This window comes from Rhea pennata, chromosome 5 (genome assembly GCF_028389875.1).
Source record: "Rhea pennata isolate bPtePen1 chromosome 5, bPtePen1.pri, whole genome shotgun sequence".
Taxonomy (NCBI): domain Eukaryota; kingdom Metazoa; phylum Chordata; class Aves; order Rheiformes; family Rheidae; genus Rhea; species Rhea pennata.
Genome location: NC_084667.1, coordinates 42,741,597 through 42,757,183, shown reverse-complemented (window position 1 = coordinate 42,757,183; position 15,587 = coordinate 42,741,597). Strand labels below are relative to the sequence as shown.

General features: G+C 46.7%; 1 protein-coding gene across 2 annotated transcripts; it reads left to right on the top strand.

Annotated features, from left to right (window-relative positions):
* The first annotated feature begins 274 nt into the window (after positions 1–274).
* Positions 275–15,114, top strand: RIC8A (RIC8 guanine nucleotide exchange factor A). Of its 2 annotated transcripts, none has more exons than XM_062577756.1 (11): positions 275–354; positions 1,836–1,935; positions 5,301–5,348; positions 7,736–8,350; positions 9,061–9,155; positions 10,041–10,191; positions 11,021–11,116; positions 11,408–11,552; positions 11,643–11,787; positions 12,878–12,997; positions 13,892–15,114. In XM_062577756.1, exons 2-11 carry the CDS (start codon positions 1,852–1,854, stop codon positions 14,010–14,012), a joined length of 1,620 nt encoding a protein of 539 aa, XP_062433740.1. In that variant the 5' UTR covers positions 275–354; positions 1,836–1,851; the 3' UTR covers positions 14,013–15,114. The 2 variants fall into 2 exon arrangements, with proteins under 2 accessions (XP_062433740.1, XP_062433739.1); XM_062577755.1 differs by lacking the exon at positions 275–354 and adding an exon at positions 1,546–1,592.
* The last annotated feature ends 473 nt before the right edge of the window (positions 15,115–15,587 follow it).

Genomic DNA, 15,587 nt, shown 5'->3' with positions numbered 1-15,587 from the left:
GGCTGCGGCGGAGGGTCCCCGTCAAGCGTAACGCGTTTGGTACTTGATTGACTGGTTAAAAGAAGGCCCCGGGGAATCGGGGCGCGGCCTCCCCCGAGCCGCCGAGACCCCCGGAGCCTGCGGCGGGCGCCCCGCCTGTGCGGGGCCGGCTGTCTGCCGCGAGCGCGGCAGGGCAGGGCCCGGCCTCCCGGCGGGCGGCCCCCTCCGCCGGCGCCGCGGCGGCGAGGCAGCTAACGACGCCCCTGCCTCCGCCGCCGCCCCAGCTCGCCCCGCTGCCCGCCCCCGCGGCGGCTGCGTGCGGCCGGGCCCGGCCACCCGGCGCCGCGGTCGTGCCGCCGGGATCGCTCGCCGTAGGTAAGGCCGGGCACACGTGCGGCGCGCTTTAGGGCCGAAGAGGCTTGGAAAGGCGCGAGAATGCTATGGAGAGATCTGAAAAGAAATGAGGGAGATGGAGAGGGGGAGTGGAAAAGAAAGGAAAAATATGTGGAACGAAAACAGGGACTGCTGCGATCTCTGCTGGCCTTGCTCCCCCCAAAACCGCGGAGCACCTGAGTCGCATAACACCGGGGAGTGAATGCGCTGCGGGAACAGTGCTCTACTCCGATTTTTTTATTATTATTGTTTATTTATGATGGGAAGACTCCCCAACCCAGGGCTTCCCCGGGAAGCCCCTTCCTTGCTGTGTTGAGGCAAGGCGAAGGGATAACCCGGTGCTCTGACGCGGTCTCCTGGGGGCTCTCGGGGCAGAGGGAACTCCAGGATTAGAGCCGTGTTTTGAAATTACGTGTGACCAGTGCTGAGTAATATTGCAGGACGAGACACGTAGCTACACGGGATCTAAGCGTACGTGCTAGCTCGTGTTTGTATGTAAACGTACTAGATTTTCCGTTATTAGAAGATGCTTCTCAGCACTGTAACCTAGCATAGCTTCGTGGGCTGTTAAACTTGTGCCCGTTCCTAAAATAATTATAATTACCTGCACATGTGTGTGCATCTGCTCATTTACATTGTTGCCGTGAAGCATGTTATTTTCTGCAGTGATAAAAAGATCCTAGCCGTGGAGGCCGGCAGTCGTCCGGGTGTGCATTTTTATAGCACATGCAGTGCTTCTGCCATAGTCTCCTGAAATACAGGCACCGAGTGCCCCCAGAGCACTGACAAATGCAACAAAATCCTAATGATTTCTAGCAAATAACTCATTTTCACCACCTTAAAAGGCAGCTGCATCTTAAGTGAGCCAGGTATTTGCCTATCTGCCTTGCTTTCCTCTCCATCCCTTTCCACTCCACAGGAGTGTTGGAGTGTTTCTCTCTCTCTCTCTCTCTCTGTGTGTGTGTGTTTTTTTTTCTCCCCCCTTCCTCCTCCTCCTGGGCAGTAACAGAAATCAGGACAGCCAGTGGAGGAGGAGGCAGAGCTATTTCAGGGAACTGGTGTTATCTGTTCTGTGTTAATCCTCTGGCTGGGTGGGGGGAAGGCTTTCCTGAGTGCCGTACTGGGAGGGCATACATCAAACACTGGAAAGCAAAGAGAGGAAGACAAGGATTAGCAGGAGAGAGAGAGAGAAGAAGAAGCTAGCTCCCGGTTTTACTTAGGTTATCCATGTGCTCTGCTTTTATGGATGCAGCAGAGTAGCAATCTCACTTGTGGTTTTGGGAGTTTTGTTTTGTGGGGGCTGGTTTGTTTGTTTGTTTCCTTTATTCCTCCCTTCTTTCTTTCCCCACCACTTTCTCACTCCCTTTCAGTTCTCTGTATCAAGGTCCCTTTGCATCAGCATTGTCCAAGAGTCCTGGAAGTTCCCTCATTCCCCTTCCTGTCTATTTTGCCTCCCTCTGCAGCTGAGCTGGTGAGATAATGGAGCTGAGGACTGTGGTAGCCACGGTGGAAAGCGGAGAGCAAGACACAGTTCTCAAGGTGCTTCAGATCTACAACCAAGAGGTGAGTGAATATCAAGCCACTGCCTGACATCAGCTTCTTCTGTTTACAAGCCTAGAAGCAGGATGGCCATGTTGTGGAATTTCTGTGGCATCCGACTGTCACCCGTCTGTCTCCTCTAAGCGCATCTGTCTCTGCATTACTGCCATAAAAATGTTACAGATTGCTTCATCTTTTGCTTGCAGACAATTTCATGCTTGGTGTTTCAGTAGGGAGCAACTGAGCAGCATATCTTGTTTCCTTGGTATACTGGAATTAAAGCACATAGAAGGCGTTTTTTATCATCCAGAGTCCAAGTAAAACATGGTAGAGAAATAAACACCAGTATGAATGCTAAGTAGGAGGAGCTCTTATATTAAAGCAAAGTTTGGAGGTAATAGAACTGAGGCCTAGGAAGGAGCTGTAGGTGAAATAGTTAACTGTGATTTGCAAGTAAAAGATCCTAGAGATGGACATGGATGGACTGCTAGAATTAGGTTTAGTTGCTTGATCTGAAACTTAACAATAAGAAAAGGATAAAAAAAATGAATATGGGCTATGAGAAGAATGGCTAGGAAGCAGAAACAGAAGCCTTTCTAGCCCTAAAGGAGCAAAGATGATCTGTGAGGATAGTTCTCTTTTGAAATAGACTCCAGCTGTCAGGGAAATTTCTTTCAGAGAATTTCCACCAGGGTAGGGCTGGCCTGCTGATCTACATGACTCATTCTGCACCATTCTTAAGTAGGTAGAAAGCAAGCAAGGAAAAAAATGAATATCTTGCACAAGTGTGCTAGGGGGAAAATGTGCAACTGTTTCAAGCAGTCACTTTTGAAATACTGGAAATCAGAGCTAAGAAGCAGTAGATTCCCTACTAGAGAGTGTCAGCAGGATTAACATCACCTACGGTGAATGTAATGCCAAAGAAATCGGGAGAGCAAAGGAGTCTGTGTAACCAGCTTGAGGCGTCAAAGTAAGATGTTCTTAGCAGAATTCCTCCAGTTGGATCTTTTGTCAGTGTATCAAGTGTAGGAAACTTGTGAGAATGTCAATAGTTCTGCTGGTCAGTCTAGAATAAATGGAGCAAAGAGGATATGAGACTGCAGATAAACTAAGCAATTTCTCTGCATCAGTTTTCACTACAAAAACTGATGGTACTGTATCCTTTTCTGGGCATATTTTTGGAATACAGTTAGCCATTGTACACAGTCAATTCCTGGTTACCAGGAATAAGATACAGGAGGATAATCCAACTGAAGCAAAACCACAGGTATTGCAGCAATACATGCGAATGAGATGGCAGGAACCTGCAAAGAAGATGTAATAGGAAAGGAAAAGGACAAGTGACATGGCTGTCTTCAGAGCACCTAGCTCTGCAGGCTGAAATACCAGTTCCTTGTAACGTGGTGCCACAGCCTCACATATCATTTCATAGAACTGAAGCATGAGAGGCCAGCCCCGACACACCACTAGAGGAATACAGCTGTACTACTTCTGCACCTGAAGTTTCTTAACTGGCATTTCTGCATTGCTTTATCCATTCCTTCTTTTTCTAGGCAAAAAAAGCCAAAGCCAGCCCAGTGATCTTAGTGGCTGTGACACAGTTGATCGGCAAACTGTACCATCTACTTAAAAGTAGCCAGGAGTTGGCTGTGCATAAAAGGAGGGGAAAAAAAGTGGTGAACAAGAGAGGAGACTATGCCTGCAGAGTATTTGAATAAGTCAAGGCTAACAAGGAACACCTGTGATTTCCAAAAGCCCAGTGCAGTCAATTGTTGACTTCGCTGAGCAGGACATTAGATATGGTTCTCCTGCCCTTGAGTTGCTCAGTTGTCTAACCATAAGATGATACTACCATAAGGTGATACATTCAGATGTATAGATGGGATCTTTGTGAACTGTAATCACTCGAGAGAAGAATTAGTCCAGAGTATAAGAATGATGTGGTAAGACTAATTATCTTTAATTAACAGCTCTGTAAACGCATCTGCACAATAAAATTTGGCAGAAGAGGTGACGGGCAGTGTTAAGCAAATGGTGGAGGTTGTGGATATCATTATATCATCAACCTCTACCTATCTGTATACATATTGACCCTCTGTATCCTTTCTCTTCCACAAAACCACAGTGGATAAAGCTCTGGGACTGTCTTAACGCAGGCAATCTGTAATAGTTCCTGATAATGACTTGTGAGACAGTACACTGGATAAAAGGAAAAGCTCTTACACACTGCATTGTTGATCTGTGGAACTCTCTGCCAGAAGTGCTCTTGGAAGCAAAAAGATGAATTCAGGATGGAGCAAGCTGTCTGTATGCCTGCTATTAGCAATACATTCCTTGCAGTACTTGCTGTGAAGTCTGGCCTATAGAAGAGCTGTATGAAAGACACCAAAGACTCCCGATGAACTTGTTTACCCCTCAAAATAGCGGCCAAAGTTGATGAAGGATATCTGTGCACGTTTTGTGGAGTTCAAGTGCAGTTCAAGCTCAAGTACTGATGCAAAGTAACACAAGGTGTTAAAGCACACCCTGTGAGACAGCATGTGGAGAAGGGTGTTTACCTATGCTAATCAGTTATGTTTAAAGAACATGAGCTTAGTAACAGTTATAGTTCCAGACACTGTGGGAATGAATAACACAAGGATCTGTGTGCAAATAACAAGGGGACAGTAGTTTCTTTCAATCAGGAAAAGGAACAATAAATTTCAAGGGGAAAAATGTATTGGCACTGCTTGGGATGTGCTGAGGTGACACTGAGAAGAGGATTTACAAAATACTACAGTATGTTTGGATTGTGATGAATACATACTTAACTCCTGCAGTATTTTTTAAAAAAAGTCCCTCAGTCAGGTGGGCAGAATTTTGGCCTGTGGCATTCAGCCTCCACTGTAGAGGCAGTAAGAAAGTGCAAGTGTTTTTGAAATGAGAGGCAGGAGCTTCCAGAGTAGTGGGGATATTGGTCAGTAAAAGCATTTCAGGCTTCAGTGTGGCCAGTATGAGTGCAATTCAAGCTAGAGTCATTCCTACTAGTTTTGAAGCACATAGTTTTGAGTTATTTAAAGAATTATTATCTTGGAGATAAAAAGCATGAGGAAAGCTCAAACCTTGATGATAGGAAAGTTTTCTTGTCTGATTTCTCAAGAAATTCCACTGCTTGCTACAAATCCTGTGATTATCTAAGACCTCTGTAAATGCTTTGGCTCTCCTTGCCATGATGATTATCTGCTACTCTGCTGGTAAGGACTGTCCTTGAGAAGATGTGCTTATTTTTGCCAGTGTGTTTTAGACCTGCTGCTTTCCAGCTGAATGACCCTTTCCTGGTGGGGGTGCAACAGTTCTGCAGGTTCTTAACCTGTTGCTTGAACTGGATTGTTTCTTTTCTGTCCTCACAGAAATCTCAGTGCTTCACCTTTGATGATGAGGAGCGGGAAGAGAGGAAGGTAAGCATTCTCTCTGGTTTCTTCTTCTAGCTGTGTAGATAGATCCGATGCTGTTCCCTGCTTGGGTGCAGTAGGACTTGGTGGCAGCAAATTCCAGAGGGAAAGAAATCAGTGGTGCGTTCCCCCCCCCCCAAATTTGAGGGTGTATTTGGCTAGGGAATGGGGTGCACAAAGCATCTGGCTTCTGCTTTCAATCAGTAGATGATGCTTTAGGATAAAAGTCAGCATCTTCCCTGCTGTAGTGACTCCTTGGGGTTCAGTGATGCACATAGTCTCAGCCACAGGTATATAAAAAGTGTGTGTCTAAATGATATGACTTCTCTATGCAAAGATTATAGCAGCATGCTGGCCTTCAGTGGGTAAGCGCTTTGTCTGTGAGCTAACTGCAGGGTGTAACTAAGGCTGTAGACTGACAAATGCTTTAAGACGGCATAATCTGGCAGTCAGTGGAAAGAAATGCCCCTGACTGTTCATGTCCATTCTTGTAGCGGGCCCTCTCTCATGCCAGGACAGACCTTTGCATGGGTGTACACTGAATGTGTTCGGTGGGCTGATCTGGCTAAAGAATAACTTTCTTTTTTTCCCCCCTCTGGATTGCTTTTCATCTAGATCAGTTTTGTGGTCCATTTCAGTGGCTGATTGCCCTAATGCTTGTGCTAGCATAGCAGTAGAGCGAGAGTAGGCATGGACTAGGCAACCAGATTGGAGAAAGGGACCTCTTCTGTCAGTGCCAGTGCCAGCTAACGTTAGCATAAAGTATTTTCCAACTACAGCCTGAAGTGCAGGACTAGATCTCAGAAGATCTGAGTACCCTGCTTTGCTAGTCACTGACTTCCTGAGCTAGCACAGCCAGATGGGCCATGAATTCAGACATAGCCTTGGGTGCTTCACTTTTTTGGGTCTATCTCATGAAATATCTATTGAGTATCACATCTTATTCCTAGTGCTCAGTTCTTCTGAAGATATAGCCTGGGGTGCACGCTCTGAAAACTCAATCTGCCTCAGTCAGAGGCCTTGGTCACTTATATGCTTTTTTTTACTCCTGCACCTCAGTCTCCTTATACAGAAGAAGAAAAGGAATGACTGTACTTTCTCACTTCTCAAGGGTTTGATTGTGAGACATACTTCACTCATGCAGGCAAAATTCTCTGGTGAAGACTGCTAGAAAGAGAAAATGAGTATGTGGCAAGGGATATGAGGAGGGTAAAGCTCATTCAGTTCTGCCAGCCATGTGTTAAGAACTGAAATGTGTAGTTCCTTCATTCCTGTCCTCAGTCCTTTTTGTTGTGATGAACTATCATTGATTAGGCTGTGGTAAGCCAGTTACTGAGCTATAGCAAACCCTGTAATCATTGGTATTTTGATTACTTTTTTTCCCCCTTAATATGTATGGGAAAACATGCGTTCTTACATGGTATTGTCTTAAAGTGATCTAGAGATCTCTTCTCTCCATGGTGTGATTGTTTATGCAATGGGTAATGAACGGTTATTAGTGTAATGTGGAGTATTACTATACTTAGTTAGAACAAAGATTGTCCTAGCTGTGTGAAGCATTACCTTTGCTCTTCCACTACTTGCTATCATGTGAAATACTCTTAATTGAAAAGGATTAGATCTTCAGGAGTTGTAAACTGGTGCTACTGGAGCTCTGCCAGTCTGTACCTACTGAGGGTCTGGATCTCCAGGCAGCACTGAGAATTAGGGCAGTATTTCTTATTTAAATCTTCTGAAGTCTTTTCACTTTCTTAGGGCATCCCCCACTCTTCACAACCAAGTTAGGTCCTTTTTCCCCTCTCTCAGCATTTTTCTGATACATCTCTCTTAATCTCTTCAGTCTGTTTCTGGAACACTAAAAGCAGACACCTCCCTAACTTCAAGGCTTTGGGTGCAGAGCCTTAGACAACTGCTGTTGAGTTGCTTGTTACCCATGGCTTCAATGAAGAGCAAGAGACTTTTTCACCCTGCTCTCTCTTAGCTTATTGCACCTATCAAGTAAACCACGTTAGCCTAAACCAGCATAACCATGGATGACACTAAAACGTGTAATGTTTGCAAGGAGCAATATGGTCAGCTCCTGTAGCTCAGCATAGGGACCAGTAGTTCACTTGGTCAGTATTGGTTGCGTGTTTGTATTCTCACGTTACATTTGATATCCTTTGCCAGCCATTCTTTGTGTCTTGCTGGGCGTTGTTTCTTGTATTGAGTCAGAATCAGATGCCAGAGCCAAACGCTCCCGAGTCCTGCTGAGTTCACATCTGAATCTAGGCTGTGTAGCAGGCCCATCTCTACATAATGCTCTGTCCTGAAGAGGTGAACATTATTTCTGTATGTGAGGGAGTGCTGTTAACTGTTGGTGCATGAGGCATTACTTGTTTCCCTCTGCACAGAAAATGGCCCAGCTGCTGATCAAGTTCTTGGAAAGAGAGCTTCAGCCATCCTGCCAGGTCACATGTTTAGAAAGCATCCGTATTCTGTCCCGGGACAAATACTGCCTTGACCCTTTCACCACCAAGGAAGGCCTGAAGACCCTCTCCAGGCATGCTGGCATCGATTACTCGGAGGAGCTCATCCGAGAGGTCCCAGATTTGGATGTAATCCTGGAATCCCTAAAATGTCTCTGCAACGTTGTCTTCAGCAGCCCAAGGGCACAGGAGCTGACAGCTGAAGCCCGGCTAGTGGTGGGACTGGCCAAGCGCATCAAACTGTACAATGAGAGAAACCTTCCTCACGAGGTCAAGTTCTTTGACCTGCGTCTCCTGTTCCTACTGACAGCACTCAGAGTGGACATCCGGCAGCAGCTAGCCCAAGAGCTCAGGGGCATCAGCCTGATGACAGATACCTTGGAGCTAACCCTTGGTGTGAAGTGGATTGATCCATATGAAGTTGCCACCGAGGAGGGACTTCTCCCACCTTTGCCTCGGCAGGAGACAGAGCGAGCAATGGAAATCCTGAAAGTGCTCTTCAATATCACCTTTGATTCCAGCAAGAGGGAGGTGGATGAGGTAAGCTCCTTGGGTGTTCCATCCTTCCGCACTTGTGCTTCTCCAGGCTATGGTGTGTGTGTGTGTGTGTGTGTGGTTTTCATTTTTTTTTCTCCTCCTCCACTTGGTATTTCCTCTTATTACAGACTGGCTGCCATGCAGCCCCTAGGATCTGGACCACAGTTACATGTAAGGGTAGCAAGAGACAGGAGTGTCTGACCCTTCATCGCTGGAGCACTGCCTCTATCCGATGCATTGTTAAACTGTAATACTTTCACAGCATTAAAATTTACTTTGAAGATGTGTTTTTCTTTTTTCTTTTTTTTTTCTTTTTAATAACTTGATTCTTTGTGCAGTTGGGATAGTGCAGCCCCCAAAGAACTCATTTTCAGGTGTGGCATCTCACCTACTGAACAGGGTCAAAGGAAGGTGTCATGGAGAATACAGCTAGCAAATCTGTGGGCCAGTCTTTGGCCTCTTCTGGTCCTTTGCTGACTGTTAAAGAGTGGGAACTGTATAAAGTAGGAGGAAGACTGTGTTGACTGGTAGCAAAAGAAAAATTTGGAGGGTATTTCCGCTTGAATGTTCTGGTGCCTATTCTTAGGTTGCTGGAGGGAGGGATAGAGTTATGGGCTAAAGAGGGAGCAGACTCCCCCTTTAGGAGGTGGGGGGATGTAGGCAAACGTTTCCTTTTCCTCATGAAAGTTTTCATTTTCTGTTTTTGGGGACAGGAAGATGCTGCTTTGTACCGGCACTTGGGTGCTCTCCTGCGCCACTGCCTCATGATCTCTGCTGATGGAGAGGACCGGACAGAGGAATTCCACAGGTCTTTGCTAGATAACTAGATAATGCCTTCCCTAAAAACAGACCTGGGGTCCCCCCAAGACAGGTGCTACCTGACTATGGCATTAACATCCTTTGCTTGTTTGGTTGTTGCTAAGATCACTGCTAGGAAACAGGCGTCTTTGGTCTGGTCTGCAGGTTCCTCGTGTTGTTAGAATTCAGAAATAGTGCTGTCCTTTGCACACTCAGATTATGTTCATTAATGCCGCAAGGTCCCAGTCTACAGGAGGAAATATTTTATCCAAACGTGCCCAACACCAAGGGTCATATTTAGTATCCCGCATAAGGTCTTTTCCACAGTTCCACCTGCATTAGCAGGCAACTTGCCAGAGCAGATGTTTGTTACCTTAATTAAACAGTCACTGAGCTGACCTTAATTAACTGACTGTCTCCTGAGTCATGCTGAGAAATTGCCTGTGTCACACTGCTGAGCCGTATTGGTACACAGGTGTAAGCTCTGAGCAGGTGACATCATCCTGTCCATGAGGAGATTGAAGTTGAAGGATCTTTTAATGTGTTGCATGGACCATCAAAGTGGGAATGAGTGATACAGGGGGAGTCCCTAGAGACAGACCTGCAACTGCCCAGGTTGGGTTCTGCTTGGCCTCTGTTATGATTCATTGTTTCTCAATTGTTGCTGAAGCCCCTTTGGACTCCTAGCATATTTTTCCAACCATCCAAAAAGCAGTTTAATTTATGCAGTTCTAGTAGTGTGAGGAGCTTGAGAGTCAGGCCAGAGACAGCTTTGGTATGACCTCAGGGTCCTCACACTGCTGGAAGTTATTAATGAACCTGTCTTTCTGGGTAGTTGAAGAATTTCTGTGAACAAAGATTCCTGACTAAGTGTTCGCTTCTTTCATATATCCAGCCATACAGTTAACCTTTTGGGCAACCTGCCCCTGAAATGCCTGGATGTCCTCTTGACCCCAAAAGTCCGGCCAGGCTCGCTTGAGTACATGGGTGTCAATATGGATGCAGTCAGCATTCTGCTAGATTTCCTAGAGCGACGTCTTGACAGGGTAAGTTGAGAGGTTGCTGTGTGGAGTTCTTCACTGCTCATTTTTACAAACTTATTGCAGGATACATTTTCTTCATCCTACATTTAACCTTAAAAAGGTCAGCACCAACACATCATGCCAAAATCACAGAAGCACCAGTAAAGCTTGGTGAGTTTGGAGATACTCCTTTATAGAAGTAGCAGTTTTTAGCAGAGAAAAAAACCTTTATAGATGCAGGATTAAAATAATGTTTGTCAGTTGGGAAGATGACTGTCATTGCTTTATGGACTGTATGAGTAGTGAGATTGGTTGAGCAGCAGATGGTTAGCTGGATGATAAAATGCAAGTACTCTGTTTCAGATAACTCATCGATGATCTCATGAGCACAGTAACTGTTTGGGTTCAGCCAAACTGTTTGACTGACAGGTTAGCCTGACTTTCCCCTGACCGACTGAGGGCTGGCATTTACCAATACCCCTTACCTCCTTGGACTCCTCCGCAGCCCCTTGTGCCCCTTTGTTCCAGTGCTTCTGGAAGACAAACTTTGCAGTATTTTCAAACTGGCTGTGGTTTTTGGTCTCCAGTGTTACACCAAAGAGCCTCCAAGTCTTACTCCTGTAGGGCATCCAGAGCAGAGAACTCTAGTATTTCCGGTACTACTGTGCCATAGAGCAGGGCTCAGAAAGCTGTGCTGTTTGAGGAATGACTGAGCACTGGAAGCTCGTACTGCAAAGGTTGGAAAGCCTTAGTTTCCATCCATTTCCCTGCCAGTCTGTTCTCTCATGATCCTCATTGCTCACCAGACAAGCTGAGCTCAGGGTGACATTTTATTTTGTGGGCACTTCTGCAGGGACACAAGCTGAAGGAGAATCTGACTCCTGTACTAAACCTGCTGACTGAGAGTGCCCGAGTGCATCGCCAGACGAGGAAGTTCCTGAAGGCAAAGGTAACCACAGGTTCTGCCCTAAGACCAGTGGTGCTGCATGGAGGAGAGAGAATAGCAAACTGCCTGAGCATTGCCATCCTCCAAACAGACCTCCTCTCTCCCCAGCTAAGGTTCTGACATCTGGGAGTTTGAGGCTTTTGGTAGCCATAGTGTCTCTTTCCACATCTCCCTTGCCTCCTGGATTTATTTGTTTTAGCTGATTTGTAAAATGCACATGTTTGTTTCCCCCCCCCATCTGACCTGCAGTTGCTGTTCCAGCTCCACTGATTGCTCCTCCCTGTGGCCTTGCAGGTGCTGCCTCCTCTCCGGGATGTAAGGAATCGGCCAGAGGTGGGGAACTCGCTGCGGAACAAGCTGGTGCGTTTGATGACCCACATTGACACTGATGTGAAGCACTGTGCAGCAGAGTTCCTCTTTGTGCTCTGCAAGGAGAGTGGTAAGTTGCTGCGTGCAGGAGTACGCAGAGTTGGGGCTGGAGAGGCATAAGGGAAAGCACGTAGTGGTTTCTCTCTCCTTTTCCTGGCAGTGTCACGGTTTGTGAAGTACACAGGTTATGGGAATGCAGCTGGGCTTCTGGCAGCACGAGGCCTCATGGCTGGTGGTCGGGAAGAGGGAGAGTACTCGGAGGATGAAGACACTGACACAGAGGAGTACAAAGAAGCAAAGCCCAAGTAAAGAACTCCACTTCCCCCTCCATAGCATTCCTTTTCCTGTACCTCCTTCTCACTCCTCTGTCCCTTTCTTCACCTGCCCCTTTGCCGTATCCCTGCTATACTCACATTCTCCTCCTCTTTCACATACATAGATCACTCATTACTTACTAGTTTCATTCTTAGCTTTAATTTCCTGCTCCACCATTTTTACCTGTTCCTTTTGATTTAATTCTTCTATGGCAGAGCTGCTCATGATGTGGGTGGTCACCAGTAGATATATCCAGTCCGTACGGCTGGGCACAGACTCTAGAGCAAAGTGGGTTCTTTCAGCCAGAGTCCATTCTGTACCAGGCTTGTTCACGGTGTACATGGCAGTATATCTGCCCTTAATCCATTATCTGTGTATCTGGTTTTGGCTTCTCTGCAGCTCCTCAGTGCAGAGTTAGGCAGGCTTCCCTTACGCAGTGGGATAAGGGGTAAGGGTGGTTCGTTCTTGCAGCAGGGTTGAAAGTGCCCCTCTCTGCCTCAGGATCCCCTACATGAGCTGATTTTCTTTGTTGCTTGCTGGTGGGTGGTGGTAACTTGCAGGTGAGGTGTGCGGGGAGAGAGCTCCAGAATTGTGCTTAGCTTTGGATCTCCCATTCTTTTTGCATATCTGGCTCAATGTCTGCAGGTTTTGTTATCTTTCTTTGTGTTGGCTTTTTGCCTCCTGACTAAAGTAGAGGGAAGAAGTGGCATTGCTCCTTGGGCACCTGGTTTAAAACCACACTGTGGAAGTGGACAGGATAGGGATGTCTCCCACACCAGAGAAATAGGAAGAATTTGTAAGGAGGACTGTGGGGGGGGGACATAGAGAAAGAAACCAGAAGCACCACATTGTTTCACTGTGTTAGTGCCAGGGCTAATCTGTGCAGCAGAATGAGGGGGTCATCATTTGCTGCGGCAGTGATAACCAGCCCCACTGTTGTGTTCCTTTGCTCAGTATAGGTAAGCCTGGGGTTTTGTTGTTGGGATTTTTTTGCTGTTCTTGTTTTTTTGTTTTTTAGAGAGCTGTCTTCTCACCTTTGTTTTACCTCCCTCCTTTGTCGTGGTCTCATTGTTCTTGTAGCATTAATCCTGTGACAGGACGTGTTGAGGAGAAACTTCCCAACCCCATGGAAGGGATGACTGAAGAGCAGAAGGAATATGAAGCCATGAAGTTAGTCAACATGTTTGACAAGCTGTCCAGGTACTAGGAAAACTGTACATGCTTGTCTTTTTATTAGCGCCTGCATGTCTGACTTACACTTACCACAGACTGCTCTTTGAATGTGTTTCCAAGGCCATCACAAACCAAAAGGACATAAGAGTGTGGGGGAAGATACTCTGGTAATATTTCTCATTTTCTTTAAGCTAAGCCCTGTTCACGTCTGGGGAAGGCATTGCAAGGTCCACAGCAACCTCTTTGTCATGACAGCATGTTACCACAAAGTACCCTTACGTGTCTGCACTGTTTCTAAAAGCCATCACATCACCAAGTTTGGCCAGGCACTTGGTAACAAAAGAAGCCACTGTCCTGGCAAGCCTGCTGGGTAGGAAGTAGCACTTTGGGGACAGATGGCAACTGGTGCAGCCAAGTCCTCCTCTTCCCTGCGGGAATGCTTTCTCCCATCATTTCTCTTGCATCATTAATAGGTGCCGCACATAGAGGCCTAGGATTTGCTGACTGAGTTCAGAGTGTCCCCAAGCATGGGAAGGAAAAGCATTGTAGATTTAATGTATATATTTCCAGCATATGTGGTGGAGGGAGAGAAATGGAGTCCAACACCAGTGCTAATTTTCCTCTGGCAACCCTACACTGTACAGAATGGGACGTAAGCCCGAACCTCTTCCAGGGAAACTGAGAAGGGCAGTGTCAGTGGCTTGTGTTTCCAACTATTGCCTCATAGTGCTGGAAGTGTCACTGATATAGCTGTGTCCCATCTATATAAGAAGGAATATTTGCTCTACTCCAAGCTGGCCCAGGCTTCTTCTGGGCTGCCTTGTGGCAGTACCTTGGACCCTTGCATTTCTGACAGTCTAGCATGTTCTGTGGTGTCTGTTGCAGGTTTGTGTAACCTTACCCCCTTCTCCCTGGTTGCAGAGAGCAAGTCATCCAACCAATGGGCATCACGCCAAGTGGCAACCTTGCCCCCATGGAGAACACCATCCGTGATATGGCTGACGAGAGGTCGTCGTCCGACTCGGACCTGGGGCTGGACTGATATCGACCTCTTGCCCCAACCCCCAGAGGACTGGGGAGCCTCCATCTGCTCTCCCTCCAGAACTGGTGCTGCACCTGGAGGCTAGTATTGGGCCAGGACTCTCCCTGTGGGATCTGAATCCTGCCTGGACCCTTCACAGTCCACAATGAAGAACACCCCCCTGCCTCCCTCCCATCTCTACAACCACCTCTTTCCAGAGGCTCTTCGTGGCCTGGCTCCACCTTGGTCTCTCCTCTCAACAGTCTTGAGGATTACGGAGTCCAAACTGCTTCCAGGACTTTCCATTAGGTTTTTCTTTTCATATGTGATATTTGGGAAGATGGGTGGGGGGGTCTTTGTGTCTTTGTGTCACATCAACATGTTCAGTAATCTGTGGAGCATCGTGAGACGTGCACACTGACATGTAGCCTGTACATGGTTACACGGGGGAGTCATTCTCCAGGAATGCACATGGGAGCGTGGGCTCCATGAGAGGGGTGTAAGTGGTTATCCCCTGCAGATGCTGGAGAGGGTATGGCTGTGGGTGCCTCAGTGTAGTACCTGCATTTCATTAGATCCCTGTACGTGTGTGCTCTGCGAACGGTGGTATGTGTGGTGGTGTCTGCGCACACAGGAGTGCGAGTGTGGACTCATGAGTGTGAGTGCAGGTGCACTGCACTGACCAGCATGTGCACGGGGGGAGGCAAGTGAAGCTCTTGGTTGAAGCTTCCAGCACTCCCGTTGACCACAGGAGAGAAACTTGCAAGTGGCTGGCAGAAACACTCTGATACCTAGTCTGTGGCACTGTGCAATGTTTCTGTTACCATTGAGTTTCATTTCCGCATTAGCCTTTGTCTATTGCCCTTTTGAAATGAAAGGCCAGAATCTGTGCTGTATGTTGCCTCCTCATCTGCCTTGGCTTTCCCACAGATACATTTCTTCTTGTGGCCGGGGGCTGGTATTGATCCTGTCCTTTGCTGCAGCTTAGATTTGTCTTTTTTTTTCCCCCTTTTTAAAGAAAAATGATTTAAAAGAAAATCCTCTGATCTGTCATGTACCAAAACTTATTAGCACACATAGGAATGCAGAAGTTATGCTAGAATAAAGAAAACCTTCTGACAAATAGTTGTATGCCAGTGATTCATCTAACTCATAATCTGAACAAGTAAGGAAACACTGCTTTCCCCCCTTTCTTCCCTTTCCTGGATAAGCAAATGGTTCTGCACTGATCACCCTGAGCTTTAGTTTTATTTAGGAGGTAGAACTATAGCATGAAATTGGTGCTAAGCCAGAACATTTCACTGTCCCCTCACCACCACCAAATATAATTAAATCAAGCACATATGTTGCAATCTTAACATTTCCTCAAGCTTAATTTTAACTCTGCCCCTCAGACCTTGCAACATGAACAGTCCTGTGAGCTTCTGCTTCTCCTTTGTAGATGTTTTTTAAGGGTTGAAAATTGCACACACTGGGATTTGCAGCGTGGGTCTGCTGAGGTTTCATTTGCTGTGAGCCAGAGAAGTTGAAAAATGCAGCATGGTTTGGGTTCTGGGGGAAAGGCTAGGCAGACTGTTCAGGCTGTGTGAGGGGGCA

Excerpts from the sequence above, each read along its gene's own strand:
- RIC8A (XM_062577756.1), top strand. The coding sequence starts at position 1,852 with ATGGAGCTGAGGACTGTGGTAGCCACGGTGGAAAGCGGAGAGCAAGAC. Across the intron at positions 5,349-7,735 it reads AGGAGCGGGAAGAGAGGAAG|AAAATGGCCCAGCTGCTGAT; the intron begins GTAAGCATTCTC and ends CCCTCTGCACAG. Across the intron at positions 12,998-13,891 it reads ATGTTTGACAAGCTGTCCAG|AGAGCAAGTCATCCAACCAA; the intron begins GTACTAGGAAAA and ends CCCTGGTTGCAG.